This window comes from Scyliorhinus torazame, chromosome 2 (assembly GCF_047496885.1).
Source record: "Scyliorhinus torazame isolate Kashiwa2021f chromosome 2, sScyTor2.1, whole genome shotgun sequence".
Classification (NCBI taxonomy): Eukaryota; Metazoa; Chordata; class Chondrichthyes; order Carcharhiniformes; family Scyliorhinidae; genus Scyliorhinus; species Scyliorhinus torazame.
Window position 1 is genome coordinate 72,042,899 of NC_092708.1, and position 22,816 is coordinate 72,065,714.

The following is a 22,816-nucleotide window of genomic DNA, read 5'->3' on the forward strand; positions in this document are numbered from 1 at the left end:
GGCACCAATCTAGAAATGGGATGTTAATATAGAATACTAAAACATTAAGCACAATTACCTACAGCTCTATTAGCTCAGAATCTGTAGCCACCAAAATTACCGATGCAACAGTGATCAAAACATTACATAACTGTTATAACTTGCCCGGGTCCTACTGGCTGGGGTCATTTGGATACCCCATGTAACTTGAGGAATATGAGCTCCCACAATGAGAGTGGGGTGGGGCAATCATTAGCAGTACAGCTGTATAAATAGACTTGGCCAGTGTGGTACCGGCTAGAGGACACCAGCAGTGAACTACTGGTCCTGTGTACATATTCTTGTAAATAAAGTTACTTTCTGTTTGACTCTACAAACTCGTGCTGGATTCTTCGTGGCCCTCACAAAAATATTGGAAGTACATTTTCAGTTCTTAAGGGCAATTAAACAATCTAAATACTTGAATTAATATGGACAGAAGTGCATGGATGAGAAGTTTTGGAATATTGTAAAAATAGCAAACATAATCAAATGTTAACTCATAATTTGACAAATCTCAGATTTTGACCAGTTACATCAGTCTTTCTGTTTCAGAAAAACAGAACATTTTGGAAGCATATCACATCAGCCAAAATTTGGAAGGGAATGATAGGGATTGTGTGGCATTTCATGCTATCTTCAATTTTAACATTTCCAGCATTAACTGTTTGTTCCCCCTAGATTTACTAAGCATCCTTTGGAATATACATGGAACTGCAGGCATGTCCTCAGAAGTAACATAAAGAAAATTATCTAACGGGGAAGCAGTACAAATTTTTCAGGCTAATGCAAAAAATTGTACTTTTTCCAGGCATTATTTAGTTTTTGTTTTCAGCAGATAAATAATGAGCTTCAATAAAAAAAATATCAGGACAGCCAAGACAACCAAGAAAACGCCATGTTAAATTACAAACACAATTCAAATATTTCAAATTGAACACAATGAGAAAATAGTCTCAAAACAGTTCTAACCATAGTCAAGCCACACACACCATGCTTGAGAGAAAGAGCCAATACAAGAACAGATTCAATTGAAAATAAAGCAAGGAACTTTAGATGTTATTAAGTCATACTATGTGCAAAGTCTTTATAGAACATTTTTTTTTTTTAAATTAAATACTTAGTCGCTATGATGGTAAAGCATGTAGTTGCTTACTTTCCATCATCTTTAAACATTTTGACAAGGTGCAGGCGGAAAGGTGCACGAGTGTGTTGTGTCCAATCATGGATAGTAAAATATTTGGTTATTCACAGTCAAATATACTACAATATTTTTGTTCACCCTTCATGAAGTTTCAAAATTAATTTATGAAATTTCACAATGTCATGCATTTTTCTTAATGTTCAACTTACTTCAACTCAACTTCCTGCAAGAATAAGAACAGAAGAACTAGGCGCAGGAATAGACCACCTGGCCCCTCGGGCCTGCTCCCCCATTCAATAATATCATGATGTGGAGATGCCGGCGTTGGACTGGGGTGAGCACAGTAAGAAGTCTTACAACACCAGGTTAAAGTGCAGAGCCGGTGCAGACTCAATGGGCCGAATGGCCTCCTTCTGCACTGTAAATTCAATGATAATCTAAGATTAATCTAGGACAAAGGTTCGGCACAACATCGTGGGCCGAAGGGCCTGTTCTATGTTCTAAAGTCCAACAGGTTTCTTTCGATGTCACTAGCGTTCGGTGCGCTGCTCCTTCCTCAGGTGAATGCAGAGGTATGTTCCAGAAACATACATATATATATTAGACAGATTCAAAGATGCCAGACAATGCTTGGAATGCGAGCATTAGCAGGTGATTAAATCTTTACAGATCCAGAGATGGGGTAACCTCAGGTTAAAGAGGTGTGAATTGTGTCAAGCCAGGACAGTTGGTAGGATTTCGCAGGCCAGACGGTGGGGGATGAATGTAATGCGACATGAATCCCAGGTCCCGGTTGAGGCTGCACTCATGTGTGCGGAACTTGGCTATAAGTTTCTGCTCGGCGATTCTGCGTTGTCGCGGGTCCTGAAGGCCGCCTTGGAGAACGCTTACCCGGAGATCAGAGGCTGAATGCCCTTGACTGCTGAAGTGTTCCCCGACTGGAAGGGAACATTCCTGCCTGGTGATTATCGCGCAATGTCCGTTCATTCGTTGTCGCAGCGTCTGCATGGTCTCGCCAATGTACCACGCTTTGGGACATCCTTTCCTGCAGCGTATGAGGTAGACAACGTTGGCTGAGTCGCACGAGTACGTACCGCGTACCTGGTGGGTGGTGTTCTCACGTGTAATGGTGGTATCCAAGTCGATGATCTGGCACGTCTTGCAGAGATTGCCATGGCAGGGTTGTGTGGTGTCGTGGTCACTGTTCTAAAGGCTGCGTAGTTTGCTGCAAGCAATGGTTTGTTTGAGGTTGCGTGGTTGTTTGAAGGCAAGTAGTGGGTGTGTGGGGATGACCTTGGCAAGATGTTCATCTTCATCGATGACGTGTTGAAGGCTGTGAAGAAGATGTCGTAGTTTCTCCGCTCCGGGAAAGTACTGGACGTCTGTTGCAGCAATGCCGCCGTCATGGGGACCAGCATCCCCATATCAGCATATGGGGATATGGCGCTCGACTCATCGATCGACAGTTCCAACGCGCCACAGCAAAAAACCGCACCGACCTCCTCAGAAGACAAACATGGGACACAACCGACAGAATACCCTTCGTCGTCCAGTACTTTCCCGGAGCGGAGAAACTAAGACATCTTCTTCACAGCCTTCAACACGTCATCGATGAAGATGAACATCTTGCCAAGGTCATCCCCACACACCCACTACTTGCCTTCAAACAACCGCGCAACCTCAAACAAACCATTGTTTGCAGCAAACTACCGAGCCTTCAGAACAGTGACCACGACACCACACAACCCTGCCATGGCAATCTCTGCAAGACGTGCCAGATCATCGACATGGATACCACCATTACACGCGAGTACACCACCCACCAGGTACGCGGTACTACTCGTGCGACTCGGCCAACGTTGTCTACCTCATACGCTGCAGGAAAGGATGTCCCGAAGCGTGGTACATTGGCGAGACCATGCAGACGCTGTGACAACGAATGAACGGATATTGCGTGATAATCACCAGGCAGGAATGTTCCCTTCCAGTCGGGGAACACTTCAGCAGTCAAGGGCATTCAGCCTCTGATCTACGGGTAAGCGTTCTCCAAGGCGGCCTTCAGGACGCGCGACAACGCAGAATCGCCGAGCAGAAGCTTATAGCCAAGTTCCGCACACATGAGTGCGGCCTCAACCGGGACCTGGGATTCATGTCGCATTACATTCAACCCCCACCATCTGGCCTGCGAAATCCTACCAACTGTCCTGGCTTGAGACAATTCACACCTCTGTAACCTGGGGTTACCCCATCTCTGGATCTGTAAAGATTTAATCACCTGCTAATGCTCGCATTCCAAGCATTGTCTGGCATCTTTGATCTGTCTATATATATGTTTCTTGAACATACCTCTGCATTCACTCGAGGAAGGAGCAGTGCTCCGAAAGCTAGTGACATCAAAACAAACCTGTTGGACAATAATATCATGGCTGATCTTTTTGTCGACTCAGCTCCACTTACCTGCCCGCTCACAATAACCCTCAATTCCTTTACTGTCCAAAAAGCTATCCATCTGTGCCTTAAAAACACCCAATGAGGTAGCCTCAATTGCTTCACTGGTCAGGAAATTCCACAGATTTACAACTCTCTGGGTGAAGAAGCTCCTCCTCAACTTAGTTCTAAATCTGCTCCCCCTTATTTCGAGGCTATGACCCAGAGTTCTAGTTTCACCTGCCAGTAGAAACAACCTCCCTGCTTCTATCTTAACTATTCCCTTCATCATTTTATATGTTTCTATCAGATCCCCCATATTCTTCTAAATTCCAATGAGTATAGTCCCAGTCTACTCAGTCTCGCCCTTCTGTATTATCACCACAACCCCAACTCTCTTGCGAAAGGTATAACAGACTAAATCTGCTGATATCAGCAGCAGTGAATGATTCAACGTAACTGTAGATGCACCTAAAGAGTCTGAGAATGTCCCAAGCAAGCGTACGTGCACCACACTTGCATGGGCAGTTTAAAGGTTTACTGCCAGTTTTTCACTGCCCAGATTGTTGCATTATTCTCTGCAAGTTGGATCAGATGGCCAGAACTATGGGCACTCGGGTGGTTTACTTGTGCTGGTTTCTACATGGGTTTACATACAGCTTCTCACAGAAGGTGTAAAGCCTGGCAACTCAAAGTAAATTAGTGGGAGTGTCAAGCCACAAAAGCAACCACAATAATGTTTTTAAAATAGTTTTTATTCTCCTCCTTTCTCACATTTTCTCCCAAATTTACACCCAACAAGAAACAATCAGTAACAAATGTAATGTCAATCCCCATATCAATAACAACAATCCCATCCTCCCACCAAACCCCAGGCATTGGCCCGCATGTTAACATAAACAAATGGCAAAAGGAAATCAAGAATCACCCATTGTCACCATTAGCACATAGTCCCGTCCCCGTCCCCCCCCCCAAAACCCTCAACCCCCCGAATGTTCGATGTGATCCAATTCTTGAAAGTGCATAATGAATAATGCCCATGAATTGTAGAACCCCTTCATCTTTTCCCTCAGTTCAAATTTGACCTTTTCAAGCGTCAAGAATTCCAGCAGGACCCCCGCCACGCCAGGGCACAGGGTGGAGAGGTTGATCTCCACCCGAACAGGATCTGCTTTCAGGCGATCAATGAGGCGAAGGCTACAACATCTGCGTCCGCACCCGTTTCCAACCCCGGCTGGTCCAACACCCCGAATATGGCCTCCAGAGGGCCCGGTCCAGTTTCATGTGCACCACTTTAGAGATTACCCTAAACACCTCCTTCCAGTAATCCTCCAGCTTTGGACAGGACCAAAACATATGAACGTGGCTTGTCCCCCCACCCGCAACGTTGACACGCATCTTCCACCCCCTCAAAGAGCTGGCTCATCCTCACCCTTGCTCTACACACCACCTTCAACTGTATCAGCCCCAACCTCACACACAAGGTGGCGGCGTTCACCCTCCGGAGCATCTCACACCAAACCCCTCCTCTATATCCTCTCCCAACTCTTCCTCACACTTTGCCTTGGCCCCTTCTAGTGGCACCTTCTCCTCTTCCAAAATAGCCCCATAAACCGCCGATGCTACTCCCTTCTCCAGTCCCCGTCGTCAGCACCCCCTCCAGCCGGCTCTACTGGGAAGCTCTGTATCTCCTTTCTGGCAAAGTTTCGAACCTGCATGTATCTAAATATTTCCCCCTGCTCCAGCCCATACTTCGCTCCCAGCTCCTTCAATCCTGCAAAACGACCCCCAAGAAATAAATCTTTTAGTGTCCTAATTCCTGTCTTCTCCCATCTCCGAAAATTTCCATCCCACTTCCCTGGAACCACAATAATGTTTAACCAGTCATGGTAATAATAATATATAATAACAATAGCTTATTGTCACAAGTAGGCTTCAATTAAGTTACTGTGAAAAGTCCCTAGTCGCCACATTCCGGCGCCTGTTCGGGGAGGCCGGTACGGGAATTGAACCCGCGCTGCTGGCATTGTTCTGCATTACAAGCCAGCTGTTCAGCCCACTGTGCTAAACCAGCCCAAGCCCTATCCCAATATTGCTCAGAATGCCCCAACAACATTCAGCCCTGCAATTTGTAACTCCTTCCAGCTAATGCTCACCACCCACTCCTGCAGCCCCTCACCCCAACCCCAGCCTTCATTGCAAAACACTTTACAGAAACCTTAGCCTCGTGTCCATCAGATGTTGGAACAGTCAGCATCAAAGAGTGCAAGGGGAAGGGGGAGTCTGTGCAATGTCAGGGGTGATAACATGAAATTTAAATCAGTGCAAGTCACATGAACTGAAGACAGATCGTGCGCGATGTGGGAGCTCAGGGACATGTCCACTAACCCTGGCTCCTTCACGTGCAAGTAGTGTGTCCAGTTGCAGCTCCTGTTAGACCGCTTGACAGCTCCGGAGCTGCGGACGGACTCACTTTGGAGCACCCGTGATGCTGAGGACGTTGAGGATAACACGTTTAGCAAGTTGGTCATACCGCAGGTGAAAATTACTGAGGGAGATAGAAAATGGGTGACCAAAAGACAGAGCAAGAGTAGGAAGGCAGTGCAGGTGTCCCCTGCGGTCATCTCCTTGCAAAACAGATATACCGCTTTGGATACTGTTGAGGGAGATGGCTCGCCAGGGGAAAGCAGCAGCAGCCAGGTTCATGGCGCCGTGACTGGCTCTGCCGCACAGGATGGCAGGAAGAAGAATGGCACGGCTAGAGTGATAGGGGATTCAATCGTAAGGGGAATAGACAGGTGATTCTGCGGACGCAATCGAGACTCCAGGATGGTATATTGCCTCCCTGGTGCAAGAGTCAAGGATGTCTCGGAGCGGCTGCAGGACATTCTGAGGGGGAGGGGGGGGGGTTGATCAACCAGCTGTGGTAGTGCATGTACGCGCTAACGATATAGGTAAAAAACGGGATGAGGTCCTACAAGCTGAATTCAGGGAGTAAGGAGTTAAACTAAAAAGTAGGAGCTCAAAGATAGTAATCTCAGGATTGCTACCAGTGCCACGAGCTAGTCAGAGTAGGAATGTCAGGATAGATAGGATGAATGAGTTGCTCAAGAGATAGTGAAAGAGGGAGGGATTCAAATTCCTGAGGCATTGGAACCGGTTCTGGGAGAGATGGGACCAGTACAAACTGGAAGGTCTGCACCGGAGCAGGACTGGAACCGATGTCTGCGGGGGGGGGGTTGCTGGTGCTGTTGGTGAGGGTTTAAACTAATGTGGCAGGGGGGTGGGAACCGATGCACGAAGTCCGAGGGAAGTGAAACGGGGCCAGAAACAAAAAGCAGTAAGGGGGAAAGTGTAAGGCAGAGAAGCCATAGTCAAAAATCAAAAAGGCCCACTGCACAGGATACAGTGACTGAGGAGAGTGTGAAAAGAGAGGTGGCCAATGCAGGATTGAGGGCGCTGTACCTAAATGCGCGCAGTATACGGAACAAGGTAAACGAGCTTGTTGCATGCAATGAAATTGGCCGGTACGAAGTTGTGGGCATTACAGCGACGTGGCTGCAAGGGGATCAGGGCTGGGGATCCAAGGATATATGTCCTATCGAAAGGACAGGCAGATGGGCAAAGGGACGGGGTTGCATAGGTACTAGCAAGGAGCGATATAGGATCAGAAGACATAGAATCTCTGTGGGTAGAGTTGAGGAATCGCAAAGGTAAAAAGACCCTGATGGGAGTTATGTACAGGCCCCCTAGCAGTAGTCAGGATGTGGGGCAGAAAATAAATCTAGAGATAGAAAAGGCATGTAAAAAAGGCAATATTACAATAATCATGGGGGACTTCAATATGCAGGTGAAAAAAAAAAATGAATGAAAAAATGAAATGGTGGACTGGGAAAATCAGGTTGGTAGTGGATCCCAAGAAATGGAATTTGTGGAATGTCTAAGGGATGGTTTTTTGGAGCAGCTTGTGTCAGAGCCTACTATGGCACAGGCAATTCTGGACTTAGTGATGTGTAATGAGGCAGACTTGATTAGGGAACTTAAGGTGAAGGAACCCTTAGGGAGCAGTGACCACAATATGATAGAATTTACCCTGCAGTTTGAGAGGGAGAAGCTGTAATCAGATGTAACGGTATTACAATTAAATAAGGGTAACTACAAAGACATGAGTGAGGAGATGGCCAGAGTTGATTGGAAAAGGAGCCTAGCAGGGAAGACAGTGGAACAGCAATGGCAGGAGCTTTTGGGGTTATTAGGGAGGCACAACAGAAATTCATCCCAAGGAGGAGGAAACACGTTAAGGGGAGGACAAGGCAGCCATGGCTGACGAGGGATGTCAAGGACAGCATAAAGGCTAAAAAAAAAGCATACAAAGTGGTGAGGATTAGTGGGAAGCCAGAGGATTGGGAGCAATAAGGGGGGAGAATTTGAAGTATGAGTGCAAGCTAGCTCGTAATAGAAAGGAAGATAGGAAGAGACTTTTTCAATATATAAAAGGTAAGAGAGAGGCAAAAATAGACATTGGACCACTAGAAAATGTGGCTGGAGAAGTAATAATAGGAAACAAAGAAATGACAGATGAACTGAATAGTTACTTTGCATCAGTCTTCACAGTGGAAGACACTAGTGGGATGCCAGAGCTCCAGGAGAACCAGGGGGCAGAGGTGAGTGCAGTGACCATTACGAAGGAGAAGGTTCTGGGGAAACTGAAAGGTCTGAAGGTGGATAAGTCACCTGAACCGGATGGACTACACCCCAGGGTCCTAAAAGAGATCGCTGAGGAAATTGTGGAGGCAATAGTGATCTTTCAGGAATCACTGGAGGCAGGGAGGGTCCCAGAGGACTGGAAGGTGGCTAATGTAACACCACTGTTTAAGAAGGGAGGGAGGCAGAAGATGGAAAATTATAGGCCGGTTAGCCTGACTTCGGTCATGGGTAAGATTTTAGAGTCTGTTATGAAAGATGAGATCGCGAAGCACTTGGAAGTGCATGGTAAAATAGGACTCAGTCGGCACGACTTTGTCAAAGGGAGGTTGTGTCTGACAAATCTGTTAGAGAGTTCTTTGAGGAGGTAACAAGGAAGTCAGACAAAGGAGAACCAGTGGACGTGATTTATTTAGATTTCCAGGAGGCCTTTGACAAGGTGCCACATAGGACTGTTAAATAAGTTAAGAGCTCATGGTGTTCAGGGTAAGATCCTGGCATGGATAGAGGATTGGCTGACTGGCAGAAGGCAGAGAGTGGGGAAAAAGGGGTGTTTTTCAGGATGGCAGCCAGTGACTAGTGGTGTGCCTCAGGGGTCTGTGCTGGGACCACCACTTTTTACAATATACATTAATGATCTGGAAGAAGGAACTGAAGGCACTGTTGCTAAGTTTGCAGATGATACAAAGATCTGTAGAGGGACAGGTAGTATTGAGGAAGCAAGGGGGCTGCAGAAGGATTTGGACAAGATGGAGAGTGGGCAATGAAGTGGCAAATGAAATACAATGTGGAAAAGTGTGAGGTTATGCACTTTGGAAGGAGGAATTTAGGCATAGACTATTTTTTAAAATGGAGAAATGCTTCGGAAAGCAAAAGCACAAAAGGACTTGGGAGTTTTTGTTCACGATTCTCTGAAGGTTAATGTGCAGGTTCAATCGGCAGTTAAGAAGGCAAATGCAATGTTAGCATTCATGTCAAGAGGGCTAGAATACAAGACCAGGGATGTACTTCTGAGGCTGCACAAGGCTCTGGTCAGACCCCATTTCGAGTATTGTGAGCAGTTTTGGGCCCCATATCTAAGGAAGGATGTGCTGGCCTTGGAAAGGGTCCAGAGGAGGTTCACACGAATGATCCCTGGAATGAAGAACTTGTCGGAGGAGGAACTTCGGAGGACTCTGGGTCTATACTCGGAGTTTAGAAGGATGAGAGGAGATCTTATTGAAACTTACAAGATAGTGCTCGGCCTGGATAGAGTGGAAGTGGGGAGGATGTTTCCACTTGTAGGAAAAACTAGAACTTGAGGAGACCATCGCAGACTAAAGGGACAATCCTTTAAAACAGATGAGGAGGAATTTCTTCAGCCAGTGTATGGTGAATCTGTGGAACTCTTTACCACAGAAGCCTGTGGAGTCACAGAGTGTCTTTAAGACAGAGATAGATAGGTTCTTGATTGATAAGGGGTTATGGAGAGAAGGCAGGAGAATGGGGATGCGAAAATATCAGCCATGATTGAATGGCGGAGCAGACTCGATGGGCCAAGTGGCTTAATTCTGCTCCTATCTCTTATGGTCTTATGAAGGGAGTGCCTTCAGTTCATGCCAGAAAAAAAAAAAGGGGCACGGCTGCATTGAAACTAGACACACCACTTTTCATCACCGTATCACTAACGGAGCTGACACCAGAAGGTGCAAATGCTCCAGTCTAAAATGTTATGTAGGTAGATAGTTGATATACCTTCAATTCACCGAGAGGCAGAGATAGCGAGTGAATATTAGGCTTTATTAATCATGAACTTGCCTAGCCAGTCAGTTGTACAGAAAAATGCCGCCCACAGGCGGCCGGTCTATATATGGCCCCGGTGAGGCCGGAGCCAGAGGCGGCGCCACCAGGGTTACAGTACAGTACCTTCAAGCAGCTCGTATCACCACTTTCAGGTCATAGGTTGCAGTATTATACATGCATTAGGTGAATACATTCACCATATTCACCCTCTGTTAAAAAAATCAAGTCCAGCGGGGGGGACGCGGGGTCATTACATATTCAGTCTATCTGGAGGCCGGATCGTTCTCTTCGACCTCCTCAGCTCTGGTGGTGTGGCGGGCATGGTTATTGCAGCTGGTGACTCCAGGGGCGTTGTGTCTAAAGCTTGAGCCTCAGTCCGGCGTGTCGGAGACGGTTGGGGTGTGGGGGTAGGCAGGGGGGTGATGGGTGGTGGCAGTGTCGGCGCAGGACAATACAGAAGACCCAGGGGAGTGTACGGGGCGCTGGGGGTGGCGGCGGGCAGCGGGGCGCGTTGGCAGGGGAACCAGCTGGTGCCAGGTTCCGTAAGGAAACCGTATCTTGCCGTCCGTCCTGGTGCGCGATGTAGGCGTACTAGAGGTTGGCATGGAGCAGCTGGACCCTTTCGATCAGTGGGTTGGTTTCATGGCTCATGTGCCTCCAGAGAAGGACAGGTCCCGGAGTTGTCAGCCAAGATGGAAGCGAGACCCCGGAGATGGACTTCCTGGGGAAGATAAACAAACAATCATGAGGGGCTCGTTTGTGGCTGTGCAGAGGAGTGCTCTGATGGAGTGGAGGGCGTCGGGGAAGACCTCCTGCCAACCGGAGGGCCTTCCATACTGTCGCGTTCTCACTCTCCACCTGCCCATTTCCCTGCGGGTTATAGCTCGTGGTCCTGCTCAAGGCGATGCCTTTGCTGAGCAGGTACTAACGTAGCTCATCGCTCATGAACGATGTGCCCCGGTCGCTGTGGACGTCAGCAGGGAAACCAAACAGTGTGAAGATGCTGTGCAGCGCCTTTATCACAGTGGCTGAGGTCATGTCAGGGCAGGGACAGCCAAGGGGAAGCGGGAGCACTCGTCGATGAGTGAGGAAGTATAAATTACGGTTGGTGGGGGGGAGGGGCCCTTTGAAGTCAATGCTTAAGCGCTCAAAGGGCCGGGAGTCCTTTACCAAGTGGGCCTTGCCTGGCCGGTAGAAGTGCAGTTTGCACTCCGCGCAGACTTGGCAGTCCCTGGTCATTGCCTTGACCTCCTCGGTGGAGAAGGGCAGATTGTGGGCCTTAATGAAGTGAGCAAGCCGGGTGACCCCCGGATGGCAGAGGTCATTGTGGATAGCCCGAAGTCGGTCATCTTGCAGCTGGCGGCGCGGGACAGGACATCTGGGGGCTCGTTGAGCTTCCCAGGACAATACTTGATATCGTAATTGTAGTTGGAGAGTTCGATCCTCCACCTCAAGATTGTCATTTTTAAAATTTGCCCCGTTGTGCGTTGTCAAACATGAAAGCGACCGACCGTTGGTCGGTGACAAGGGTGAACTTCCTATCGGCTAGGTAGTGTTCCAGTGCCGCACGGCTTCCGCTATGGCTTGTGCTTCCTTCTCGACCGAGGGGTGTCGAATATCGGAAGCGTGGAGGATCCTAGAGAAGAATACTACTGGCCTGCCCACCTGGTTGAGCGTGGCGGCCACTGCGACGTCTGACGTATCGCTCTCTACCTGAAAGGGGATGGACTCGTCCACCGCATACATTGCTGCCTTGGTGATATCAGCCTTGATGCTGAAGGTCGAGCGGGCCTCATCCGTCAGGGGAAAACTGGTGGTTTGAATAAGTGGGCGGGCTTTGTACGCATAATTGGGAACCCACTGGGCTTGGTAGGAGAACAGCCCCGGGCATCTTTTTAGGGCCTTGAGGCTGTGGGGAGGGGGGAGTTCTGTGAGGAGGCGCACACGTTCGGGGTCGGGCCCTAGGACTCCGTTTTCCACGACGTAGCCGAGGATGGCTAGTCGGGTAGTACGGAAGACGCACCTTTTCTTTGTTGTATGTGAGATTGAGGGATTGGGCGGCCTGGAGGAACCTCTGGAGGTTGGCGTCATGGTCCTGCTGATCATGGCCGCAGATGGTCACATTGTCCAAGTACAGGTATGTAGCCAAGGGCCCACCGAACTGTAAGGTCAGGCTTCGGAGATTACATTGAAAGTCCAATCCGAGCAGTAGGGGGGCACAGAGGTGGGGGAGGACGTAGAGCTTAAAACGAGCGTACTCTGCGCCCTGCATCGCGAGATTGCCGATACAGTACCCCCGGGTCTGAACCGAATGGGACCCGGAGGCAAGGGAGATTGTTTGGGAGGCTGGGTAGGTGTGGAGGGAGCAGCGCCTTACCGTGTCGGGGTGGACAAAGCTCTCCGTGCTCCCGGAGTCGAAAAGACAGGGGGTCTCGTGCCCGTTGACCTGTACGACCACCATGGAGTCCTTCAGCTGTTTCAGCTGCGACTGGTTGAGAGTGACTGCGCCCAGCTGCGGGCAGCCTGTGTGGTCGGTGGAATCACAAGATGGCGGCCCCCCCCGAGTCACACGTGTCGGGCTGGGGCGAAGATGGCGACCAAGATGGCCGCCCCCATCGTTTGTACGTGTTGGTCGGTGTCGGAGCCAGCAGCCAAGATGGCGGCCCCCATGAGTCGCATGTGTCGGTCGGTGTTGGGGCGGGCGACCAAGATGGCGGCCTCCACGAGTCGCACGATGCTGATGACGCATCTGACAGGGGCGTTCCGGTCAGGCACGCAGCCGCTTTGCGGGGTCTGTGGGGCGAGTCCATGGGTCGCACCTGGTGAGTTTTCGATTTCTGAGCCTTAGGTCGTCCCAGACAGACACTAGCGAAGTGCCCCTTTTCCCCATAGTCGCTGCACGTCGCTGTGCGGGCTGGGCAGCGCTGCCAGGGGTGTTGGCCCTGGCCGCAGAAGTAGCACTGCGGTTCCCCGGGCTGGGCTGGCAGATGCGTGGCGCAGGCCTGCAACATAGTCGGGTCCGACAGGGGCCGCGTCGAGTGTGTCCAAGAGGGGTTCGCCAGGCCCGCGGGGAATGCACTGAAGTTCTGGTAGGTCACCTCTAGCGAGGTAGCTAGCTTTACCGTGTCCCGCAGGTCAGAGGTCCCATTTTCCAGCAGGTGCTGCCTGATGTAGTTCGAGCGGACCCCCGCCACGTAGGTGTCCCGGATCTGTGAGTTCATGTGTTCCTCCACCGTCACATCTCGATAGCTGTAGTTCCTCGCGAGTAGAGTCAGGGTTTCCAGATACTCGTCCAGCGATTCTCCGGCGTGTTGACGGCGAGTAGTGAGGTGGTGTCTAGCGAAAAGCTCATTTACGGGCTTCACGAAGTGTGCCTTGTGAGTTGCGACCACCTCGTACGTGGCCGCTTTCTCGATTATTACTGAGATTCGATGGCTCACCCTAGCGTGGAGGAGTTGCAGCTTGAGGGTCTCCGTGGGAGGCGTTGTGGAGGAGTAGAGGTAGGCCTCAAAGCCAATGTTTGAATATCTCCTTGGCTTCGGACGCGCGGGCGTCGGGTTCGAGCCTGTCTGGCTTTAGAGTGGCTTCCATAGTGCTGTCCATGATTAATAAATTGATATACCTTCAATTCACCGAGAGGCAGAGATAGCGAGTGAACATTAGGCATATATGGCCCCGGTGAGGGCGGAGCCAGAGGCGGAGCCCACCGGGGTTACAGTACAGTACCTGTGACGAATGTGATATTAAATAGTTACTTTAAAGATATTAATTACTGTAATGTAGATATACGCCGGTCTAATTCATGTTAGTTCACAGACAAAGGATTTCAGAGAGCATGGCAAAGGAGGGGGGGGGGATGGGGTGTTTAGAGTATGAGGAGATAAGGATGCTGGGTAATAAGAGGCCAGGGGAAGGGATGAGAAGTGAGCCAATTAGGATGTATGGCCAGGTCAGGAGGGGTATAGGATGACCTATGGGAATCGTGTATGTGAAACTTGATGCCATTTGAATGTGTTGGTAGAGATTTTTGTTCTTGAGAATCACTCGATTCTGTAGACCTAAGAGGCAGCTTGTGCTCTTGGTTCTGAGAAACGAGTCAGACTTGCAAGTCGAATAAAAATAACTAATGCTATGCCTACAAATCCATCTCGAGTTTTATTGAGGCCAGACTGACGGGTAAAGAATTTATTAATTTCTCACCTGGAAGCAGCTCCTATCACCACTTCCAGGTCATAGGACAAAGGTTGCAGTCTTATACATGCATTAGGTGAATACATTCACCACAATAGTCAAAAGAGTCACTTAATCCATTTAAGGTTTGGCACCGTTTCCAGAGGCAGGCCAGTATTTGATTGCACTCCGTGGCCTGCATAGAGTGGACGTGGAGAGAATGTTTCCACTTGTGAAAAACTAGAAACAGGAAACACAATCTCAGACTAAAGGGACGATCCTTTAAAACAGAGATGAGGAGGAATTTCTTCAGCCAGAGGGTGGTGAATCGGTGGAACTCTTTGCCGCAGAAGGCTGCGGAGGCCAAATCACTAAATGTCTTTAAAACAGAGATATAGGTTTTTGATCAATAAGGGGATCAGGGGTTATGGGGAGAAAGCAGGAGAATGGGGATGAGGGGCAGCATGGTGGTGCAGTGGGTTAGCCCTGCTGCCTCACAGCGCCGAGGTCCCAGGTTCGATCCCGGCTCTGGGTCACTGTCCATGTGGAGTTTGCACATTCTCCCCATGTTTGCGTGGGTTTCACTCCCACAACCCAAAGATGTGCAAGTAGATGGATTGAACATGCTAAATTGCCCCTTAATTGAAAAAAACAAATGAATTGGGTACACTAAATTTATATTTAAAAAAAAAAAAAGAGAATGGGGATGAGAAAAATATCAGTCATGGTTGAATGGCGGATCAGACTCGATGGGCCAAGTGGCCTAATTCTGCTTTTATGTCTTACGGTCTTGTAATCTAATGCTCTGGTCCGGAGACGCACGAGTGAAAATGAGGACTGAGGGGGAGCAGCAGGGAAAGGGAGGGAATTTATGAAGGAGGAAAATCTGGGAGTTAAAAGAATTAAAAGCAAATTCATTAAAGTGAATTTCAAAACCCTAAAGGGGCTGAATGGCCTACTCCTATTCCAATGTTCAAATATTTTAGGGTGATATTTTTGGTTACTTTCTGCCAAAGAAAATTAAGTACTGTGCAATGCAAGTGGTTTATATACATACAAACAAACAGGTTTCAAACTTACCTGCCACATTAACTTTCTCAATAGTGCCAGAGCTGGGGCTCACAGTAGTAGTAGCATTAGTAGAATTTATTCCTGTCCCATTTGAAATCATCAGGTTATCCACTTTAGACTCCAATTTTCCAAGGCGCTGCAAAATGCTATCAAGGAGGACAGCCAATGTCTTCTTCAAATCTGGAAGATATTTTATATAATTAATTTTACCTGTCAGCAAATATCACTCTTAATGTGATGTGATCCAGGTAGAATGAAAAGAAAAATGCTCAGTACTTCCAGGGAGAATCGTAGTCAATGTTAATGCTATGACAAAGTTACCTTTGCTTGCAAGCATTGCAGCCTATTTGCTAATGTCTCACTATAGGTATTCTGCATTTTAATCTGCTTTCTTGTGCAGTGAGGTATGTTCTAAACTCCTAACTGAAGAGAGGATCATGTGAAGCAGCTTCACGAGCAGCAAAAACAACCCAAAATACTGGCCTTATTCTTTTCAGTAAATATTTGGTGACATTTAACATCCTGGTCAGCATGACTGTTCCAAAATCCTTAACTGAGATTTTACAGAAATTTTATTTTCTTCTTACTTCAATTCATACGGATATATAAACCAGGCCAACTAGATTTAAGTCAAAACATGGATTATGAAATGATAATTCAATGAGGAATAAAGATGTTGAATAGTACAAATATGAACAATTAAATTCAAGACTCACTAGCAAAATCTCAACCGAGATACCACTATCCAAAAAAAAAAGCATCTTCAGTCGTGAAAACCACGCACATGGTTCTTGACAAACCTATTCGTTAAGTTCACCAGTAATGAAATGATTTGAACTTGTAAAGCAGAAAAATCATCACCACAGAAAATTAATGTCACACCAACTGCAGTGCAATAGATAATAGGAATCAATAGTTGCAGCAACTATACAGAGGCACAGCATTCCCTCAATATGATGTAGATTTGCATGTTTCTACAGGTTGAGCATCGCTTATCCAAACAAATTCCAAAATCCCCACTTTTGTTCCCCCAAATGCTGACGTGATGACACGATTCCCTGGGCGTTGCGCAGTTCCCAATGCGTGCTGCATACGCACAGTTCCCAATGCATGCCACACATCCATATTATATTCCAAAATCCGAAAAATTACAAAATCCGATATGCTTTGGCCAAAGCATTTCAGATAAGCGATGCTCAACACTCGGCCCAAGCATTTCGGATAAGCGATGCTCAACTTGCACCAGTTTCGCCAGCAGCAATTTGTGACAATTTCCTTTGTCTTCTGCGGGAAAGAGTTAAAGAAAAGTGATCACTTTCAAAGCATGGTGCAATCATGGCATACCACCTGCCCTGCCATATTGGTCCAAGCTTATTTAACCAGTCACTAATTTAAAGTAAATGAATTGCTAGTGACAGTCTCTCAGCTTGGAGACAGAAAAAGAAAACATCAACTGGAGAGAAACAAAATAATTAAAAGCAGCATCTGCTTCCCCCATGGCAGCAAATTTCCACTTGCACCTGTTACAACATCCTGGGCTAGTGCGTGGTCAATTTTAGCCCCATGTGCTTCGGAGTCGCAACACAGCTGAATTAACCAATCATTCTTATAAAAACACTCAAAGTCTTTGGCCCTTGGCGGCCCAATAATTACAGTCACCGGGTTTGTAAATGTAAACAAGTAGTACGGTTTATTTATAACAAGGACCATCATGAAATATGCAGTAAATACAACTGGGTAACAACAGGCGAACACCTACTACCCTCTTTAACTGTCCCCACTCTCTACCTACACATAAAAGACAGACACACGAGGGGTGGAAAGGGATACAAAATAATACAGTTGAAAGTCAAAAGACAAGAAAGAGTCTTTGCTTCAGATGGCATTCTTTAGCATATTTTCTTCACAGCAAGCTAGCAGATTGGTTTACAGCCGGTAATGGTCTTCTTTGTAGAGTCATTCCTTCCTTCATTCAGGGCCCCTGTAGTTTACAAAATGCAGTACTCACAGGCAGAAGGCTTTCTGGACAACTTATTTCTCATCAAACTGGGCCTTCAGCTCCAGGTTCACATTCAGGCCTTTATCTTTCTGTCAAGAGAGTTCTGCCTTTGCCTTTCAGAGAGAGTTGGTCAGTTCTGCTCTGCCAGTACATAGATTCATCCAGGCTCTATGTCAGTTCAGAAACACAGCCTTTCTGGAGAAGATCGGAGAGGAGAGGATAGCAGGTCCTTTCCTGGGGCCAAGATCAAAACTGAAACCAAACTCAATCCTTGGAGCTCTGAAAAAAATTCCAGTGGGATCAGATTACCAACTGTTACCAGGCAGAACACAGCATTTTGGACCAATTCATTGACCACCAGCCGATCAATCAAAGAGAGTCCTCACTGATGCTGGCCAGTCTTCAATCACCAGTTTAAACAAGCACAGTCTTCAGATTCTTCTGTTTGAATTAAAAGTACAGGCTCCTTGCCTTAAAGTGAGATGTCCATCAATCATACAGAGATCAAAAGTGCAGCAGCAAAATAAAAATGGAAATAAGGGAATAAACAGGAAGGACCCTTACACACCAAATTCCTGACTTAGAACTGGTTCATTTGGTACTCATTGCTCCTTCACTCTGCATGGTAGCAAATACTGCCTACTTAGAGAGTTTATGACTCACACCCAAGTTATGCAAAGTAAGCTTCTTGCTAGAGTAGTTACTACTTATTCTGACAACCACTTCCTGTTGATTGACAGATAGCTGCCACTGGCAGGCAATTTCAGTTAACTTGGTGTTCTAACTAGCTTGCAGTTTCCTTTGTAATTTTAATGTTCTAGCTCATATTCTAGCTTTTAATCCAAATTAAAGTTTAAGAAATACATAACAGAGATCCCACTTTCTTAAAATGTCCGCCTTAGCACATAGTTCAGTAAATACGATGTACACAAAGCACTCTATATTACTTATTTCTTTCACCCCCACACTCCATTTTAGGGGGAAAAAGGAGACACAAGTCCCCATGGGGCATACAGTCCCTGCAAGTCAGGTCATAAGTAAAAGTTATCTACACACTGTCAGTACAATCTATTCCCATTATACAGAAATTTTTTCAGTTTGAAGAAAGAGGACACAATATTAATTGAAAACAATCTACTCTGATTTGTTTAAAGGGGAACTTCCAAATGGTGGGGTTGCCAGGTATCTGTTGCTCTTATCCTTCTAGAAGGCAGTGATCATGTGTCTGTCTGAGGAACCTTGGTGAATTACTGCAGTGCATCTTGTAGATGGTACACATGGCTGTCACGGTTCATTGATGGAGAGTTTTAATGTTTGTGGGAGGGGGAGCAATCAAGCGGGCTGCTTTGTCCTGGATGGTGTCGAGCTTCTTCAGTGTTGTTGGAGCTGCACTCATCCAGGCAAGTGGAGAGTATTCCATTATACTCCTGACTTGTGCCCTGTAGATGGTGGACAGGAAACAAGTTACTCATCTTAGGATTCTTAGCCTTTAATTGCCCTGGTAGCCACAGTATTAATATAGCTAGTCCATTCAAATTCTGGTCAATGGTAACCCCCCCAGATGTGGAATGTGGGGGATTCAGCGATGGCAATGCCATTGAATGTCAAGGGTCATTGCATGGCACTTGTGTGACACCAATGTAACTTGCCACTTGTCAGCCCCCACTGGATATTGTCCAGGTCTTGCTACATTTGGACACAAACTGTTTCATTACTGGAGTAGTTGATAATAATGCTAAACATCGTGCAGTCATCCGCAAACATCCCCACTTCTGACCTTATGATGGGAGATCATTGATGAAGCAGCTGAAGATAGTTGGGCCTAGGACACTACTTTGATGAACTCCTGCAGTGATGTCCTGGAGCCGAGATGATTGACCTCGAACCACCACAACCATCTTCCTTTGTGCCAGGTACGACTCCAACCAGTAGAGAGTTTTCCCCAATTCCCATTGACTCAAGTTTAGCTACGGCTCCTTGATGTCACACTTGGTCAAATGCTGCCTTGATATCAAGGGCAGTCACTCTCACCTCACCTCTGGCATTCAGCTCTTTGTCTATGTTTTAACCAAGGCAGTAATGAAGTCAGGAGCTGAGTGACCCTGGTGGAACCCAAACTGAGCATCCGTGAGCAGGTTATTGCGAAGTGCTGCATAATCGCACTGTTGATGACTCCTTCCATTACTTTGCTGACGGAGAGTAAACTGATAGGGCGATAATTGGCTGGGTTTAATTTACCCTGTTGTGTGTGTACAGGACCCAACTGGGCAATTTTGCCGGGTAGACATGGCTGTACTGGAACAGCTTGGCTAGGGGTACAGCAAGTTCTGGAGCACAAGTTTTCAGTACTATTGTCAGGGCGCATAGCCTTTGCAGTATCCAATGCCTTCAGCCATTTCTTGATATCACATGGAGTGAATCATATTGGCTGAAGACGGACATTCGTGATGCTGGGGACCTCCGGAGGAGACCGAGATAGATCATCCACTCAGCACTTCTGGCTGAAGATTGTTGCAAATGCCTCAGCCTTGTCTTTTGCATATACGTGCTGGGCTCCTGCATCATTGAGGACGGGGATATTTGTGGAGCCTCCTCCTCCAATGAGTTGTTTAATTAACCATCACCATCATGATTGGATGTGGCTGGACGACAAAGCTTACATCTGATGTGTTCATTGTGGAAACACTTAGCTCCGTCTATCACTTGCTACTTATGCTGTTTGGCACACAAGTAGTCCTGTGTTGTAAGCTTCACCAGGTTGACATCTCATTTTTCAGTATGCTGGAGGTTGCTTCTGGTATGCTCTTGCACTCTGATTGATCCCCTGGAGTGGAGGATAAGCTGGGCCATGAGGTTGCAGATTGTGGTATGCTCATTCAATATTAGTAAAGGAACAACATATGTTTACTTTAATAGCCCATCCAGCATCTTGAGAAGTCCAAATCTACCAAAATCATGAATTTACTCAAGTGCTAGAAACAGTACCATACGTAACCAAGTGATCAGCATCTCCGGCATGCGATTAGGGAAGCAAAAGCTAGGGCATCGGCCCTCTTCCCCATGTGTAGCCCTGGCTGCTCTGATACCCCGAAGATTGGCACATTTGGGCATGGCTTCACCCACAGCCCCACAACCTTGGACATTGCCTTGGAGAAGGCTGACCAGAACTCAGCTACTTTGGGACAAGCCCAGAACAGGTGGTATGGTTGGATGGGGCCCTTTGGCACCGTTCGCATTTATCCTCCACCTCTCGGAAGAAGCTAATTCAGGTTCTGGTCAGGTGTGCTCTGTGCGTCACTTTGAACTTGAACTGCATGAGGCTGAGCATTGTGCAAAAGGAGGTGGAGTTGACCCTGCTCAGTGCTTCGCTCGAGAGTCCCCATCCCACTTCTGCCCCCAGTTCGTCCTCCCATTTTCATCTGGTCTCGCCCAGTGATGTTCGGGCTCTGTCCAGTAGCTGTCTGTATATTTTCTCAGAGTCTCCCCTCCTTACTGTCCATGGTCATCAGGTCTTCTAATAGTGTAGTCTCCGGGCCCCTGGGATACCCTACTGTCTCTTTGCGGAGGAAATGTTTTATTTGTAAGTGTCTCATTTCCTGTCCTGTTGGCAATTCCCATTCCTCCGTCAGTCCGTTCAGCGTCGCTAGTCTGTGCCCTACGTAAAAGTCTCTAACTGTCAGCGTTCCCCTGTCCGGTCTCCTTTTTTAAAAAAACGTTGCGTCTAGCATGGCGGGAATCTGTGGTTACCGCAAATGGGGGCCAGCCCGAAACGTAGTCTAGGCTGGCCCCACTGGGCTTGATGTGTATTTCGCCAAGGGGGAATCGGAGTGTTGCCGTGGCCAGGGCCCAGAGGGTCGTTCTCTTGCAGGAAGCCTCCTCCATCTGCACCCACTCCGAGTTGAGCTCGTGCACCCATCCCCTCACCCTTTCCGCTGTTTCTGCCTAGTGGTAATATTGCAGGTTTGGCAGTGCCAGGCCTCCCTTAATTTTCCTTCTTTGCCGTGTTGATTTGGGGTTTGGATACACAAACAACCCACACACGCCACACACGCCACACACGCCACACACACACCACACACACCACACACACCACACACCACACACACACCACACACACTGAGGAAGGAGCAGCGCTCCGAAAGCCAGTGACATCGAAACAAACCTGTTGGACTTTAACCTGGTGTTGTAAGACTTCGTACTAGGCTATCTAGGTTCTGGAAGAAGGCCTTGGGGATGAAGATCGGTATGGACCTATACAGGAAGAGGCACCTCGGCAGCACGTTCATTTTGATCGTTCGCACTCTCCCAGTCAGGGAGAGGGGGAAATGCGTCCCACTTCCTCCACCAGGCTGGTCTGGTTCCACTTGTGGATCGGTGTCCAGTCTCTGGCTATTTGGATCCCGAGGTATCGGAATCTGTTTTGGGCTATTTTGACCAGGAGTCCCTCCAGCTCTGTCCCTCCCCCATTTGGGTTCACTGGGAATGCCTCGCTTTTGACCAGGTTGAGTTTGTAACCTGAGAAGGATCCACATGATTGCTTTCAGTCCTTCCGGTGGCTTTGAACCAGCAGCAAGTCATCTGCATGGAGCAAAACTCTGTGCTCCCTTCTTTGGCGGCCTTCCAGTGTTTCACACCCCGTAGGGCTATTGCCAGGGGTTCGATTGCTAATGACAGGAGCGATGACAGTGGGCATCCTTGCCTTGTGCCTTTTTGTCGCTGGAAGTATTCAGAGTTGGTGGTGTTAGTTTGAACGCTCGCCTTGGGAACGTTGTACAGGAGTCTCACCCAGGCGGTGAATCCTGCTCCTAGCCCAAACTGTTCCAGTACCTCAAGGAGGTACTTCCCTTCGACTCATTTGAAGGCGTTTTCTGCATCCAGGGAGACGATCATCTCTGGAATTCTCTCCCCATAGGGGGTCATTATTATGTTCATCAGCTGCCTGATGTTTGCAGCGAGTTGCCTACCCTTGACAAAGCCCGTCTGGCCTTCAGCGACCACCTCGGGTACGGTGTTCTTCAGCCTTTTGGCCAGGACCTTTGCGAGTATTTTCGCATCCACATAGCAGCGAAATGGGTCTATAAGATCCACATTCCGTCGGGTCTTTGTCTTTTTTGGATATCAGTGAGATTGTGGCCTGCTCTAGCTTCAGAGGCAAAGTGCCCCTTGTCAGCAAGTCTACAAACACGTCCCTTAGATGTGGGGCCAGGGCGTGTGCAAATTTTTTGGAGAAGTCCGCCGGGACCCCCATCAGGTCCCGGCGCCTTCCCCGCCTGCATTGAGCCGATGCTCTCCATGGTTTCTCCCAGATCTATTGGTGTTTCCAGCTCCCCCATCTGTCCTCCCCTACAACCGGCATGTCCAATTCGTCGAGGAACTGTTTCATCCTTGCGTCCGCATTGGGGGTTCGAAGGTGTCCAGTCCTCGGTAGAGGGTCTCAAATGCTTGATTGACCTCTTTTGGTTCCGCTACAAGTCTGCCTTGCCATCCTTTATCTGCGCTAT

At 47.9% G+C, this 22,816-nt stretch overlaps 1 protein-coding gene across 3 annotated transcripts in view; it reads right to left on the bottom strand.

Annotated features, from left to right (window-relative positions):
• Positions 1-22,816, bottom strand: part of mgat5 (alpha-1,6-mannosylglycoprotein 6-beta-N-acetylglucosaminyltransferase) — a 241,215-nt gene that overhangs the window by 155,553 nt on the left and 62,846 nt on the right. For all 3 annotated transcript variants that reach the window (XM_072472736.1, XM_072472725.1, XM_072472747.1), the window contains exon 3: positions 15,326-15,496. In XM_072472736.1, coding sequence (XP_072328837.1) covers positions 15,326-15,496 — 171 coding nt within the window. The remainder of the gene's footprint in view (positions 1-15,325; positions 15,497-22,816) is intronic.